Genomic DNA, 12398 nt, shown 5'->3' with positions numbered 1-12398 from the left:
CAATACCTTCATCACCACCACGAAACGACAGTGTAGTAGACCTATCCACTCCAAGCGACAAATCCCCATCAAATCCGGTTACCGACGACTACCTCACGCCCCTATCTTCTCACTTCATCGACGGAGAACTAGTATGCACAGGCGGTCTTGCGATCGAACACTCAGAGTCCTCCGACTCTTCAGATGCTTCAGATTCTTCAGACTCACTAGATTACGCGAAATGGCTGAAAAGGGACGGGGCTGAAGAAGTATATGGAGGCGACGGGCGTTCTTTTACAGTGAAACTGGGTGCGAGGAGGTGGAGGAGGAAGAGTCGGGTGAAGAAGGCTCTGTCAAGGCTGAGGAGGAGGTTGCAGTTTTTTGGTGCAGTTTGATATCTTTTTCTTGCTATTCGTTGTACTTGAGCAGTGCGATATTATACCCAATCGAATCATATCTTTTACTAAGGAGTAAACGCTGCACCTACTGATGTCCGTGGTTGGAAGTGTTTCGCCGCTGTCTTCCCAGGTGGCTACACCGCGCTGTGGTGGTGAACCATAGTTCAGATATCCCCAACCACGTATGGCCAGAATCGAGACAAATATTCACTGCGAATATCGTATATGAGCCATGACGAATCCTGCATACTTCCTCTCCATCCAAGAACTATACCATTTACCGCAAGCATTCACGATCAACCAAGCACACTACAATGTCGCCAAATACGACTGCAACATCAGCGCCCACACTTGAGGGGTTTCCTTACCAACGAACCCTCTGCATCCGCGAGATAGAACAGACACCTATTTCCCTTATGAAATTCCCTCTGATGATTGTAAGTATGCGATAACCTTCGCATGTCATCCAACCCCTTCAAAAACAGTATTTGAAATTGCAACAACTTTTGAAGCATACTAACTTCACCGCAGATCGAACCCGAGTACGAAGGCCCCGGAAAGGAAACCGACGAAGAGGTACATACCCTAGAACGCCTCAAGGAGCTATTAGAAAAGTATTATGCCTTCCTAGTCAAAACTTTGGAGGCCAAAGCTTTATATGAGAAGCGTGGGTGGGACAAATGGCTGGTTCCGAAGCCATACGATGCTGCTGCGTGGACTGCGGCCAATGGAGATGAGCCGTGTGTGCTACCGAGCATACGCGTGCGTTTTCCAGAATTCTTCGACGACTAGAAGAAAGTTGGTTACTGCAACCCGGAAAACAAAGTATGAACAGAACAATACGTCGGTGGACGTCTTGGGGATTCGCGTGGTAGGTAGGGGCCACCTCATGCAAGGGAAAAACTGGACGGGTCTGCAGACTACATTAAGATGAGTACACACAAAGTGGGTGTGTTAACATCGACGTAGACCCCAGGGTGTTCACCTTTTCTCTAGGTTGACATGGGGGCTGTGCCAATGCGATAGCGTATTGTAGCGCAGTAGTTAGCTGGCAACCGTTGGTTCTAGGAAAATTGAGACGGTGTCCGGTGAGTTGGCAGGGCACGCTCATCCCTACACATTTTAGAGGGCCACGAGCGCGATAATTGATTGTCTGTAAAACATCAGCTGCTCTAATGTATTTCTTAACAAATCCAAGCTCAAGTCATCAGTCGATCGTGGCGCGTCGCCAGGTGGTAGACGGTAGTAAATTGCTCTTTTCCAAGACTCATCTAGAATACACATGCCTACCCCTCACATCCATCGCCATGCGCTCTCGCTCTATATTTACAAAGTATCCTTGAGGAGCTTGTTCATCTTGGCCATCTTTGCGGCGACGGACTTGTCGATGGTGCGGTCGGCGATCTCGACGATGAGTCCACCGCGGATCTCGGGGTTGACCTTGGGGACGACCTTGAGGGTCTGGCCGTTGGCGACGTATTGCGAGTTCTTGATGGCGTTCTCGAGGCGGCTGATGGTCTTGTTGTCGAGGGGCTACATTTTGTCAGTTCTTGGGTCCCTGCAAAATCCTCCTCTATTCTTGGGGTCTGTCCTTCCATCCCATCTCGGAATCAACGTACCGCAGCGCTGGTGACGGTCAGCTCGACCTCACCACGGTGCGCACCCATGAGCACACCGAACTTCTCTACGACACCCTGTAGTACGCCCAATCGGTTGTTCTCAGCGAGTGTGGCGAGGAAGTTCTTGACAATGCCGTCCTTGTCGGCGCCGCCAATGTGCTTCTGGAGCTCCTGGACAATCTGCTGCTTGTCCGAGACGGAGAGCGAGGGAGCGTGGAGGATCTGGGTAAGCTTGGCGTCCTTCTGGAAAACGCCCTGGAGAGCCTGGAGAGACTTCGCAGTGGGGTCGAGGGCGTTGGTCTTGGAGGCCGCGGTGTACTGCCACAATTGTTAGCCAAGCTCTTGTTCCCCAGCCATTGGCCCGTTTTCCATCCTCGTATCATCGCCAGAATGCCAATTGGAGTCGTGGAAAGCGTACCAGAGCGCTCGCGTAGGTTCCGTCGACGCCAAAGAGGGCAACCGGGGGCTTGTTGGCAGAGCCAGTCGGGGCGGCGGCGGCAGCGTAGCTTCGGGTGGCAGCGTAGCGGGCGGCCATTGGGGCGCGGGGCGCACCCGCCCGGAAAGCGGTGCTGAAGGCACGAGCGGCAGACATGGTGGGTAGAGGGGAGATGGATTGCGGGATGGGGCTGCTAAGGAGCGCGGGTGCAGTTGAGGATGCTGCGATGAGGTTTCTGAGCCCGGCTCGGCACTGGCAAGACTAGCACCGATTGGGTCGCGGGACCTGGACTGTCACCCAACCACGGCGCAACTCCATCAACATTTTCATCCAATTATCAGGACATAGACTGCTTTATCTGAATAGAGACATGTCCTTTCTGTTGCAGAGATGTGTCGCATAGCTCCAGAGGCTACCTAGAGAGGGTAGCGGTCGACATCGTGGACGTCCCACCTTCAAGGAGTATCTTGGAACTTAGAAAAGCCAAAAGCATCTAGACTTTAGGCGGGAACCTCGTAGTAGCAATTATGTGGCAATACAGAATTGGCTGTGATGAGGGTTTTGGCAGCGGAAGAGATGCGCAGCATGCGATGCTTCTTTGCAAGTCATACTTACCCCTCAACACTACTTGCTATTGTCGTGATATGGTCCAGCGACCACCTTAACCCATCGCAACAAAATACCTGGCGTCATGCATGGCCTCGTCACCTTCTGCTTGCAGGATGCCCGAGACCTGTACACGAGCCCACGTATTGGTGGTCCACTAGCAAAAGAGTAGTAGTCTTTTATCACCGTTCACCTTCACCTCATCATAGCTTTCCTATTGTGGACTCTGCATCACCATGAGTGCGGAGATACACCGCTTAGCGGCCGCTATAGCTCTCTCTCTCACCTCCACACATCCTCCTTCGGTCCCTCTATCAACAGCTCGCCTGCCTCGCTCTTCTATTGATTATCATACATCAATCCTCCTCATACCCAACGCGATCCGCATTCAATATGGAGCCGTCAGTCGAGCGACCACAGACGCCTCCGCTATCGTACCTCATGACACCGCCTTCGACCGGCGGTATGGCTAAACGCGTTCGTTTCAGCAACGTCGAGTACCTTGACGCCAACTCCAACAAGACAGGACGCGCAATCAAGTTCAACGAGGGAGAGTCGCCCGACGTCTTCTTCGATGAGCCAGAGGAGACCTTCGACACCGAGATCCGCGAGAAGAGCGACGACGAGGGCAGTACCTCAACCGCAAGCAACTCCGATCTCGCTTCTCCAGTTTCAGCAGACTCGTACACTGCGAAACCCACAGCTCTGGAGAAGCATGATCCGTTCGCCTCTCTTGCTCTCGCCATTGACAGCCCTGCTTTGAACAAGGAACCGTTCCCATTCATGAACCTCCCCATCTCCGTTCGCAATATCATCTACTCGCACCTCCTGGTTGTTCCCGGCCTGATCTGCGTCCGCCAAAAGCACACCGTATTCCACGACGAGAAGAAAGCCTTCCTCCATGCCGAGCGCCGCGAGTTCCTCCCAGGTATCGCATACGCGCTCGCCCATCTCCACGTCGACGGACACAAAACCCGCTTCTCGCTCGTCGGTCGCACCAACATTAACATCCTCCGCGCGAACAAGGAGATCTTCGCCGAAGCCAAAGCCGTACTGTATGGCAAGAACATGTTTGAGGTCGTTAGACCAACCAACGAGCTCTGCCCTCCACCCGACTACAGTGTTAGGCTGTTTCCTACCGGATGTCAGCTTCTTGTCACCAAGCTCAACATCAAGATCCGTTCTTTCTACGATCTGCACTGGTTGCTAAGCGGTGGATACAACGTCATGAAGAACTACTACCGCGGCCTTGTTTTCCTCACTCTTGTTCTGGAAATGGACTCGACTAGCAAAGGCTTCGGGAAGACGTGGACTAGAAATGGTGCTGAAGAGAAGTGGGCCGACTATGTTCAACGTCTGCGCGGTGAGATGGCGAAAGAGCTGTTCAAGAAGATGAAGGTCAAGGGTGCGGATACGAAGATCGTTCCGGTCTGGATGAACTTGCGCGTTCTGTTCTTGGGCGAGGCATACGATGGCAGCGTGTGTGCTGTTGGTGATATTAGTGATGACCAGCGCGCGAAACAGGACGAGACTAGGCAAGGATTGGTAGAGGCATGGGAGTTGTTCAAGAAGGGTGGGAAGTAGGATTGAGGCAGTCACGGTTGAGTTGACGAGACTTGCATCCGTACTATCGTCTAGTACCACAAACGGATCTTGTGTACTAGTACGCCATCTTGGAGATCCTTTTTGGACTTGAAGAGGTCTCGGACAAGTTTGAAGGACATCTTGAGCATAACGGCGTGGAACAGCGTACCATCGCGCATTTGCCGCCACATACATCCTCTAGTTGATTTACCAAGTATATAGATTAACAGCATTACGCATTATACCAATATCCACCAAAAAGGTCACAGCTCCACCCAAATGCCGACTATAGTCCTCCCAGTATATGTCCAAGTCGTTATGTATCCCTATTTCCCATCCAAAATACCAAGCGCCGCGCTATATGATAATGCATCAAATCGTTACCACCCAATTTTTTCCAAGTCCTGCAGCGGCCAACCTTCTCACAGTAGCAGTGTAAGCCATCCCGCCGCGCCAATAACCAGACTCTCGATCCACTTATCCAAACCGCCGGTGTGTGTAGATGGTCCGACTCCCTTACTTGTCTCGCCTATTCCGCTCGCTATCAAATCTCCAGCGTCGCGACTTCTTGTTGTAGAAGCGGAGTCTGAACGTGTTGTACTCGCGCTGTTGCTCTTTGGAAGTTTCGGAATGGTGCTGGTTTGCCCGTTGATGACCAAGGCAGTGCCTTGTTCGTCTAGAGAGTAGGTAGTTCCGTCGATTTCTATAGATGATCCGGGTATGAGGGTTGTTCCGTCGTTCAGAACGTACTCAGTTGTTCCGTCTCGGACAGTGTGTGCATACGTCACGCCATTGATGGTCAAGGCCGGTGCGGCTGTGATCTCAGCACCATCAGCCAAAGTGGATGTAACGCCGTTGACGACGATGACAGAACCGGATGCACTCGTCGGCATGGAGTATGTGGTCCCAGAAATTGTGAGAACGCCACCAGGTGTGAGGGTTTGGTCAGGAGCGAGAACATAGGCTGTCGTGCCGCTGACGACTTGCGCAGTAACCGATCTCCCGCCGTCGAGAGTAATGGCTGATTGTCCAGCATTCAACATCGAAGTCTGGCCGTTGACGACAAGGGTTGACCCATGACCCTCTGCCGGCATGCTGTAAGTCGTGCCATCGACGACAAGCGTGCTTCCTGCACTAAGCGTCTGACCAGGCGCTACAACAAAGACTGTTGAGCCTCCCACTACGGTTGCTGAGACGGCTTGACTGCCGACCGTCAAAGCGGGGGCTCCGGTAAGCGCCGGAAGGTTTGCGATAGTCTGTGTGGCTCCATTGACAATAGCCCAGCCGTCCGGTGCCATGCTGACGGTGTTCCCGTTAATAGTGATCGGAGGGCCGCCCGGCTTCAACGTCTCGGACCCCAGAACGTAATTTCCATTCGAATCTGGTGTGACGATCCCCCCACCAACAATGAGCACGGGTAAACCTTGCGTTGGAGCCGGATTGAGAGCTTGCGTCGGAGCCGGATTGAGAGCAACCGTGCTGCCGTCTACAACGATCTGTGTTCCTCCGCCATTTGTAGGTACAACCACGGGCACGCCGTTGATGGTCTTCGTTTGCCCTTGTGTGATTGTTACGGTTCCGATGATGATCACTGGAGGAATCTGATCGTGGTTATCGTCGTTCGGGCTATCGGGCCTTGCCTGAGTCGCTTTGGGAGTGTTGATGGGGAGGACCACTCCTCCAATCGTTACGTCCTTAGTCGCGGTCGCGTCCGGAATGCTCGGTGAAGTCTTCCCACCACCCTGGGTCGGCTTGGCAGTATTATCGGCTGGTCTATCGGGCTGGTTGGGTGATGGAGAGTTGTCATCATGCCTATCGTCGTCGCCGTGGTTTGTGGGAGTAGGATCTGCAACTTTGACTGACACCGTAGGGTCCACAGTATCCTTTATCGACGTATCTTCACATCTTAAACATCCCCGGACCGTGACGTGAACTGAGGTGGACTCAAAGCTGGTCGCGAGATACGTGCCTGTCAAGGGCGACAGGAAGATAGGAAGCGATGATAGAGGTGGTGCAGCCGGTGCGGCGATTCCCGAGGGCAATGGACGTAAATTCGATTGAGGCGGTCTACTGTAACTACACGTAGCGATGTCCGCGCCGTGAAATTGTCTCTGGATATCTGTGTCATTTTTTAGATACTGAATTAGTTTGGAGGGTAGAGGCACGGGCTCATCCCTTCCTGGGCTTGGGGGAAGTTTTCCAGTGTGGGTTGCGATGAAGTAACTCCAGTCTGCGGATGCCGTTCTTGCAGGGGCCCAACTCGTTAAAGGTGCGACGTTTGACGAGCATTCTGCTGCTGTCATATTATACTGTGGCAAGAATACCTCTCGATATTTATCTATTCCACCAGACAGCCGGTTGTAGATGACATAAGTTGGACCTGCATCAAGGTGGAAGAATACACCTGGCGTTGGCTGTATGGTGAATGTCGGTGTCGAGCGTGTGATTATTTGACCCTCATCGAGGGTAAGAGTTTTCGTCTGGTTGACAGTCCGCTCCTCGGTGACGACAGTATCGACAGTATTGTTGTGCAAGTAAGTAGAATACTCAGTAACAATCGTCTCGGTTACCACTATACTGGTCCATGGATTGTAGAACTCCCCAGGATTGTAAGACGTGGTAATGGGTCCATAGGCTGCAATGATACATCCGGTACACACACCAGTAGGTATCGGAGAGTTGCTATCGACTGACGTGATGTTCGGGAATGGCGGCGATTGTCCATAGGCGATAGATGTGACGACTGCCGGTGTCATTGGTGAAACCAAGGTACTACTGCTATTCGTAGAACCCGGAGCCGGAGGAGAGGTAGGTATCTCTGGGGGAACGAGGGAGAATGGTGTGGGTGTGTCCCAGGGGTGCACCTCATGAACCCAATCTAGACTGGTGACGGGAGAAAGAGATGAAGCTTGCGGCGCAGTCGAATCATGTGATTGAGTGTTGGTCGAAAGTGTCGTGACTGCAAACTCCTCGCCTAGAAACGTTTAGTACGATGCCTTCAATTCGAATCTCGCCACATACCATCTGGGGTATGTTAGCTAGATGATCTCGATGGGCAAAATGACGTACCTCTCCTGTTGTATCCATTGACGTCTGAGCCAGCCGCAACCAGTGCAGGCCCGACAAGACTGATAAATCTCCGCATCTTGCTGTGAGCCTTCTACACCAAGCGAGTGATGGTGTAAAGGTCAAGCAAGACGTTGCGGACGTAAGAGAGTACCGCAAGAGCGAAAACAGCCAGTTTCTGCCCTAAACAGTGCGAATTCGAACCATTCGATGAAGGCTATTCGGACGCATGATCAGGTTGCGATCCATGCACGGCCCTAGCGATAGCCATGCTTAGCGGAAACACGAGGCACATACCGTTGACGCGTATGACCGCCAGGGCATCGTTGGACGGTGGACCCTCGTCTGCCGTGCTGATCAGTTGGATTTGCATGCTCTCGTAGGTCCGCCTAGAACCAAGCTTAATGCTGACATGACTTGCAATTAATTGTCTTCAGCAGCAACCGTGGCAGTCTACAACTGAGCTATCAGTAGCGCCATATGCAACGCTTGTCTCGATTTCCTGATGTCAATCGACATACCCTATATCACCTAGGAGATCTGCCCCGCAAGAACGATCCAGCCTTGAACCGATCTCCTGGAGGTTGGAGCGACGAACTACTGGGTTTGCCCTTTAGGGCCAAGTGAAGAGATTGCTGGGCTACGTCTCAGGTTCTCGGCAAGAACAACACGACCATGTCAGGCGAGATAGTGCGAGATCCGTGACATGTCAGCGTGCCTTAGCCGATGATACATGCGACCACAGCTGGGAGGTCGCCGTTGACTTTTGGCATGCATGTGTCGAGCGCCATTCAAAGGGAACTTGGAACCGCATGACGAAGGCGCTCAAGTCGTGGCCGCTTGGGCCGAGATGGTGTCGAAAGGAGGCTGAGAGGATCAGCGGGAAGTCGTTCCAGGGCTCCGTCATTGGGCAGGATGATGACTAACGTCGCGCTACCCCTTAGCATGCCAACGGATACGCCTCTCCCATGATACCCTCGTATCCAGCTCGATTGACCTTGGAGGCTAGCCGGACTTCCCTGCTGCTGTCACCGAATCAGGCTGCACTGCCATGCCAATCTAATAATTAGGGTGGGCGATCGTCACGCGGCGCCCGCAGTTGTTGGAGTGGGTTCTTGGAGCAAAACGCCCATGAACCGCTCTGGCCTTGAAAGCTTCCGATGGCCCTGGAACCGCATTCCCGGTAGCTGAGCTGACTCAAGCCGGCATACCAAGTCCTTCGAAAGACGACTCCGCTATGTGTTGCACGCTTCGCACCCTCTAAGTCGACGACCGATCGTTGCCAGGTCCATGTAGGGACGTCTCACAACCCTCACTACCATTCGCTCGCTACACCATGCGCCTCACACCGCGCGCTACCGAGGCCCCGGAGCCGTATGTTGTGCCACCTTCGAATAAGTTCGACGGTGCCGATGGGAGCTGGAGCACCTTTAAGATAAGCGTTGGAACGCCAGGACAAGACTTTCGTGTACTGCCCAGCACAAAGGGAGGTGTCACATACGTCATTGCACCGGAAGGTTGTTTGGAGGGAGTCGACCCTACAGATTGCCCACAACTCCGAGGGATAGAGGTTTTCCAAAGCGCGCAAAGCAGCGGCTTTCAGGTCGACGCGTCGACAACCTGGTCGGCGATCGGGCAATACGACGTTGATTTGGAGGATGCGCTCAACTACACAGGGAGAGGATTGTTTGGCCTGGATACCATCACTCTAGGAGCAGCTGCAGACAGTAGCTCTTCTGTGTCGCTAACGCGCCAGGTCGTCGCTGCCGTTGCCGACCCGGACTACTATCTGGGAGTTCTGGGCCTAGGTCAGGCAAAGTCCAGCTTCAACAGTGGGAGCCAACCGGTTGACTCGTTCCTCTACCTGTTGCGCGAAAGCAAGAAGATCCCCAGTTTTGCATATGCGTATACGGCAGGCGCGAAGTACAGGTTGAAATCTGTATTCGGTAGCCTGATATTGGGCGGCTACGATGCGACGCGGTTCGAGACTGGCACGAACGATTTCTCGTTCACCTTCTCACAAGACCCCTCCCGGCTCCTAACTGTTGGGGTGGACTCGATCATGGCTACAAACACGCTGCAGGGCACCTACTCCCTGACTTCTGGAGCACACTTCTCTGTCATTGATTCTACTGTCCCGCATCTGTGGCTACCCGCGGACGTGTGTGCTGAGTTCGAGACAGCCTTTGGCCTGACTTATGATCCTCAAACAGATTTGTATCTTGTCAACGACACGATCCACGAAGAACTTCTATCCAAGAACCCGACCCTCACGTTCAAGCTCGTCGACTCCCTCGAAGATACGACTACAAACTACACCAACATCGAGCTTCCGTATGCGGCATTCGATCTCCAAGCCTCGTACCCGTACTACACAAACGCAACGAACTACTTCCCGATCCGCCGCGCCGCGAACGATACACAATATGCACTGGGCAGGACGCTATTGCAAGAGGCCTATCTCATAGTAGACTATGAGCGCGCGAACTTTACTGTTGCGCAGGCAGTCTTTCCTGATCCTCTACCCGCGTCAGACATCATGACCATCACATCTCCGAGTGATACTACTGCCACGCCAGCTTCGTCTTCATCCTCGGGTCTCGGCGTAGGTGCCATTATCGGCATAGTAATCGGTGCAGTCGCTGCTCTCGCCCTGGTCGCACTTGGTATATTTTTCTTCCGGAAGCGTCGCGGCAAGCAGCAAAAAGAGCAACGATACGAACTCGCAAGCAAGCACATATCGGAAGTTGGTTCGGGCACCGACATTCTCGCTGGCAGCCAGCCGCACAAAGCTGTGGGCCCGCAGGAACTCCACGGGACACCGTTGACCGAGCTTGCCTCCCCTGTCAACGAACAGTTCGTCGGCCATGCGTATCCACAGGATCAGAAGACGGTCATCAGCATGGCAGATGAACCACAAGAGCTGCACGGCGAGTCAATGATGCCAGTCACACCTAGATGGCGAGAGGTACAGCTGCCGCAATACCCTGGCCCACGCGAAGCGGATGCCGAGAGTAGCACAGGGCGCAGTGTGAGCGGCATAGCTAGCGACGACGGATACGCGACAGGCGAGTTTGGAGTACGCTCTGGCGTATCACCAATGACACCCCAGTTTCCACAGCATAAATATTAATGGTCAGCATTGAATACAGGGCGGCAGTCGTACTAAGGCGTTTGGATTTGGCGTACATCTAAAGATACCACTCGTGGATTGGGAATGGGCGGGACTTTGGTTACGAGTACACGAAACCGAATATAATAGTAATAATTCTCAAAGGCATAGGTTCAGCCACCGATAACGTTGCATGCGCCAACTACAACATCTGAGTTTCTTCAACAAACGATGCCGTTGCCGTTTGATACTTGGAGAAGCTTCGAAGGGTTCTGAGAGTGCACAAGCAGATTGATGCTGGTCTCTACAGACTGAAATCACCTGCCAAGAGTTACCGGGTGATCGGCTCGTAGGGCTGAAGGACATGCATTGTCATGACAAGGGTAGTAACGCAAAGTTGGAACTGTGGGCTACTGACGAGCTCCATCCGGGAAGTGGAGACGTCGACTATGATGAATTTGATGTACGTGATCCCAGCTGCGTACGAGCTTCGTTTTTTATGCAAGGATTTCTGTCTACCGCTGTAGTATCGCAATCATGATCTTGTAGATGGCTCCTGGCCATTCTAAGAGCTAATTCTTGAAAGTAGAATACGAGACGCAGGGACAATAATGCTAGAGCCATAACTACCACCTGCAGCTACCCAGGGTGCCCGCAACGCGTTCCGCTCGTGAGGCTGATGTCAGACACCACGTAGGCAGATGCAGCCCAAGCATAAGGAGAAGAACGACCAAATCCCAAGCCACTACAAGGCATTCGCTGCATAATCTGGAAATGAAGTGCATGGATCGCGCTTGACTAGATCCACCTCCAACAGGGCAGCTGGCAGCTGGACTATGTTGAAGCTATGACGTAGGTGACACGCACGGCTGAAGCTACCATCACCCCTCATCCCCGCGCGCCTCCTCCGACCTAGACAACACACCAAACACCTAACTCCTGCCTCTGCTATTCCTCCACGTCAACAGTACACACGTACCCCGATACCCCAATCCACAACCTAAAACAAGCAATTGAAAATGGACAAGATCAAGGAGAAGCTCCACCTTGGCAGCAGCAAGAACAAGACGGCTGAGGACGATGTCCGCGCTGGTAATGTCGGCACTATCGAGGGTAAGTCAAGACTCCGAGTTCTCAACTATGCTCTATCCAAGCGAACATACACATATCTCTTGCGACCAATCCAACATTGCACCTTCCCGACTTCTCAACCTCAGCCTCGCCCCAACCCACAACTAACCCACTCCCCCAGAGAACCGCGACTCAATCGACTCTGAACTCGCATCGATGCCCCCCTCAGAGCGCGTCGCCTACCTAAAAGAATTCGAAGACTCAGACAAGCACGACACGCCCAAGAAGGGCGGGCTCCTCGAGAAGCTCATCGCCCGAGGCAACAAGAAGACCGAAGACCAAATCGCCTCCGAGACCAAGGAGCGCGAGGCCCGCGAAGCAGCCCACCGCGAAGCGACACATGCGTCCTTGGGCCCCGGTGCCGGAGCCAGCGCACACTCAGCTGCCGGACCCGGTGGATTGTAAGCGACACGAAGGAAACAAAGGGAGCATGATTGATGGATTGTGAGCGACCAGCATAAAGGTCC

The 12398-nt window shown here is 53.2% G+C and overlaps 6 protein-coding genes across 6 annotated transcripts; 4 read left to right on the top strand and 2 right to left on the bottom strand.

Moving 5' to 3' along the window:
* Positions 1-691: 691 nt before the first annotated feature.
* J4E88_005943 (uncharacterized protein) lies at positions 692-1169 on the top strand (the record flags this gene model as incomplete). The annotated part of the gene is made up of 2 exons (XM_049399574.1): positions 692-814; positions 909-1169. 2 exons carry the CDS (start codon positions 692-694, stop codon positions 1167-1169), a joined length of 384 nt encoding a protein of 127 aa, XP_049254587.1.
* A 534-nt stretch (positions 1170-1703) lies between these two features.
* Positions 1704-2588, bottom strand: ATP5 (ATP synthase F0 subcomplex subunit OSCP atp5; the record flags this gene model as incomplete). Its single annotated transcript, XM_049399573.1, has 3 exons — positions 1704-1910; positions 1997-2314; positions 2415-2588. 3 exons carry the CDS (start codon positions 2586-2588, stop codon positions 1704-1706), a joined length of 699 nt encoding a protein of 232 aa, XP_049254586.1.
* Positions 2589-3431: 843 nt separating this feature from the next.
* J4E88_005941 (uncharacterized protein) lies at positions 3432-4622 on the top strand (the record flags this gene model as incomplete). The annotated part of the gene is made up of 1 exon (XM_049399572.1): positions 3432-4622. The coding sequence occupies one exon, from the start codon at positions 3432-3434 to the stop codon at positions 4620-4622; it is 1191 nt and encodes a 396-aa protein (XP_049254585.1).
* Positions 4623-5044: 422 nt separating this feature from the next.
* Positions 5045-6795, bottom strand: J4E88_005940 (uncharacterized protein; the record flags this gene model as incomplete). Its single annotated transcript, XM_049399571.1, has 2 exons — positions 5045-6689; positions 6788-6795. 2 exons carry the CDS (start codon positions 6793-6795, stop codon positions 5045-5047), a joined length of 1653 nt encoding a protein of 550 aa, XP_049254584.1.
* A 2229-nt stretch (positions 6796-9024) lies between these two features.
* Positions 9025-10821, top strand: J4E88_005939 (uncharacterized protein; the record flags this gene model as incomplete). The annotated part of the gene is made up of 1 exon (XM_049399570.1): positions 9025-10821. The coding sequence occupies one exon, from the start codon at positions 9025-9027 to the stop codon at positions 10819-10821; it is 1797 nt and encodes a 598-aa protein (XP_049254583.1).
* A 998-nt stretch (positions 10822-11819) lies between these two features.
* J4E88_005938 (uncharacterized protein) lies at positions 11820-12336 on the top strand (the record flags this gene model as incomplete). The annotated part of the gene is made up of 2 exons (XM_049399569.1): positions 11820-11913; positions 12053-12336. The coding sequence occupies 2 exons, from the start codon at positions 11820-11822 to the stop codon at positions 12334-12336; spliced, it is 378 nt and encodes a 125-aa protein (XP_049254582.1).
* Between the last annotated feature and the right edge of the window lie 62 nt (positions 12337-12398).

This window comes from Alternaria novae-zelandiae, assembly GCF_023758075.1.
Source record: "Alternaria novae-zelandiae strain BMP 2774 chromosome Unknown scaffold_11, whole genome shotgun sequence".
In the NCBI taxonomy this organism is placed as follows: domain Eukaryota; kingdom Fungi; phylum Ascomycota; class Dothideomycetes; order Pleosporales; family Pleosporaceae; genus Alternaria; species Alternaria novae-zelandiae.
This window is presented reverse-complemented; position numbering and strand designations above follow the sequence as displayed.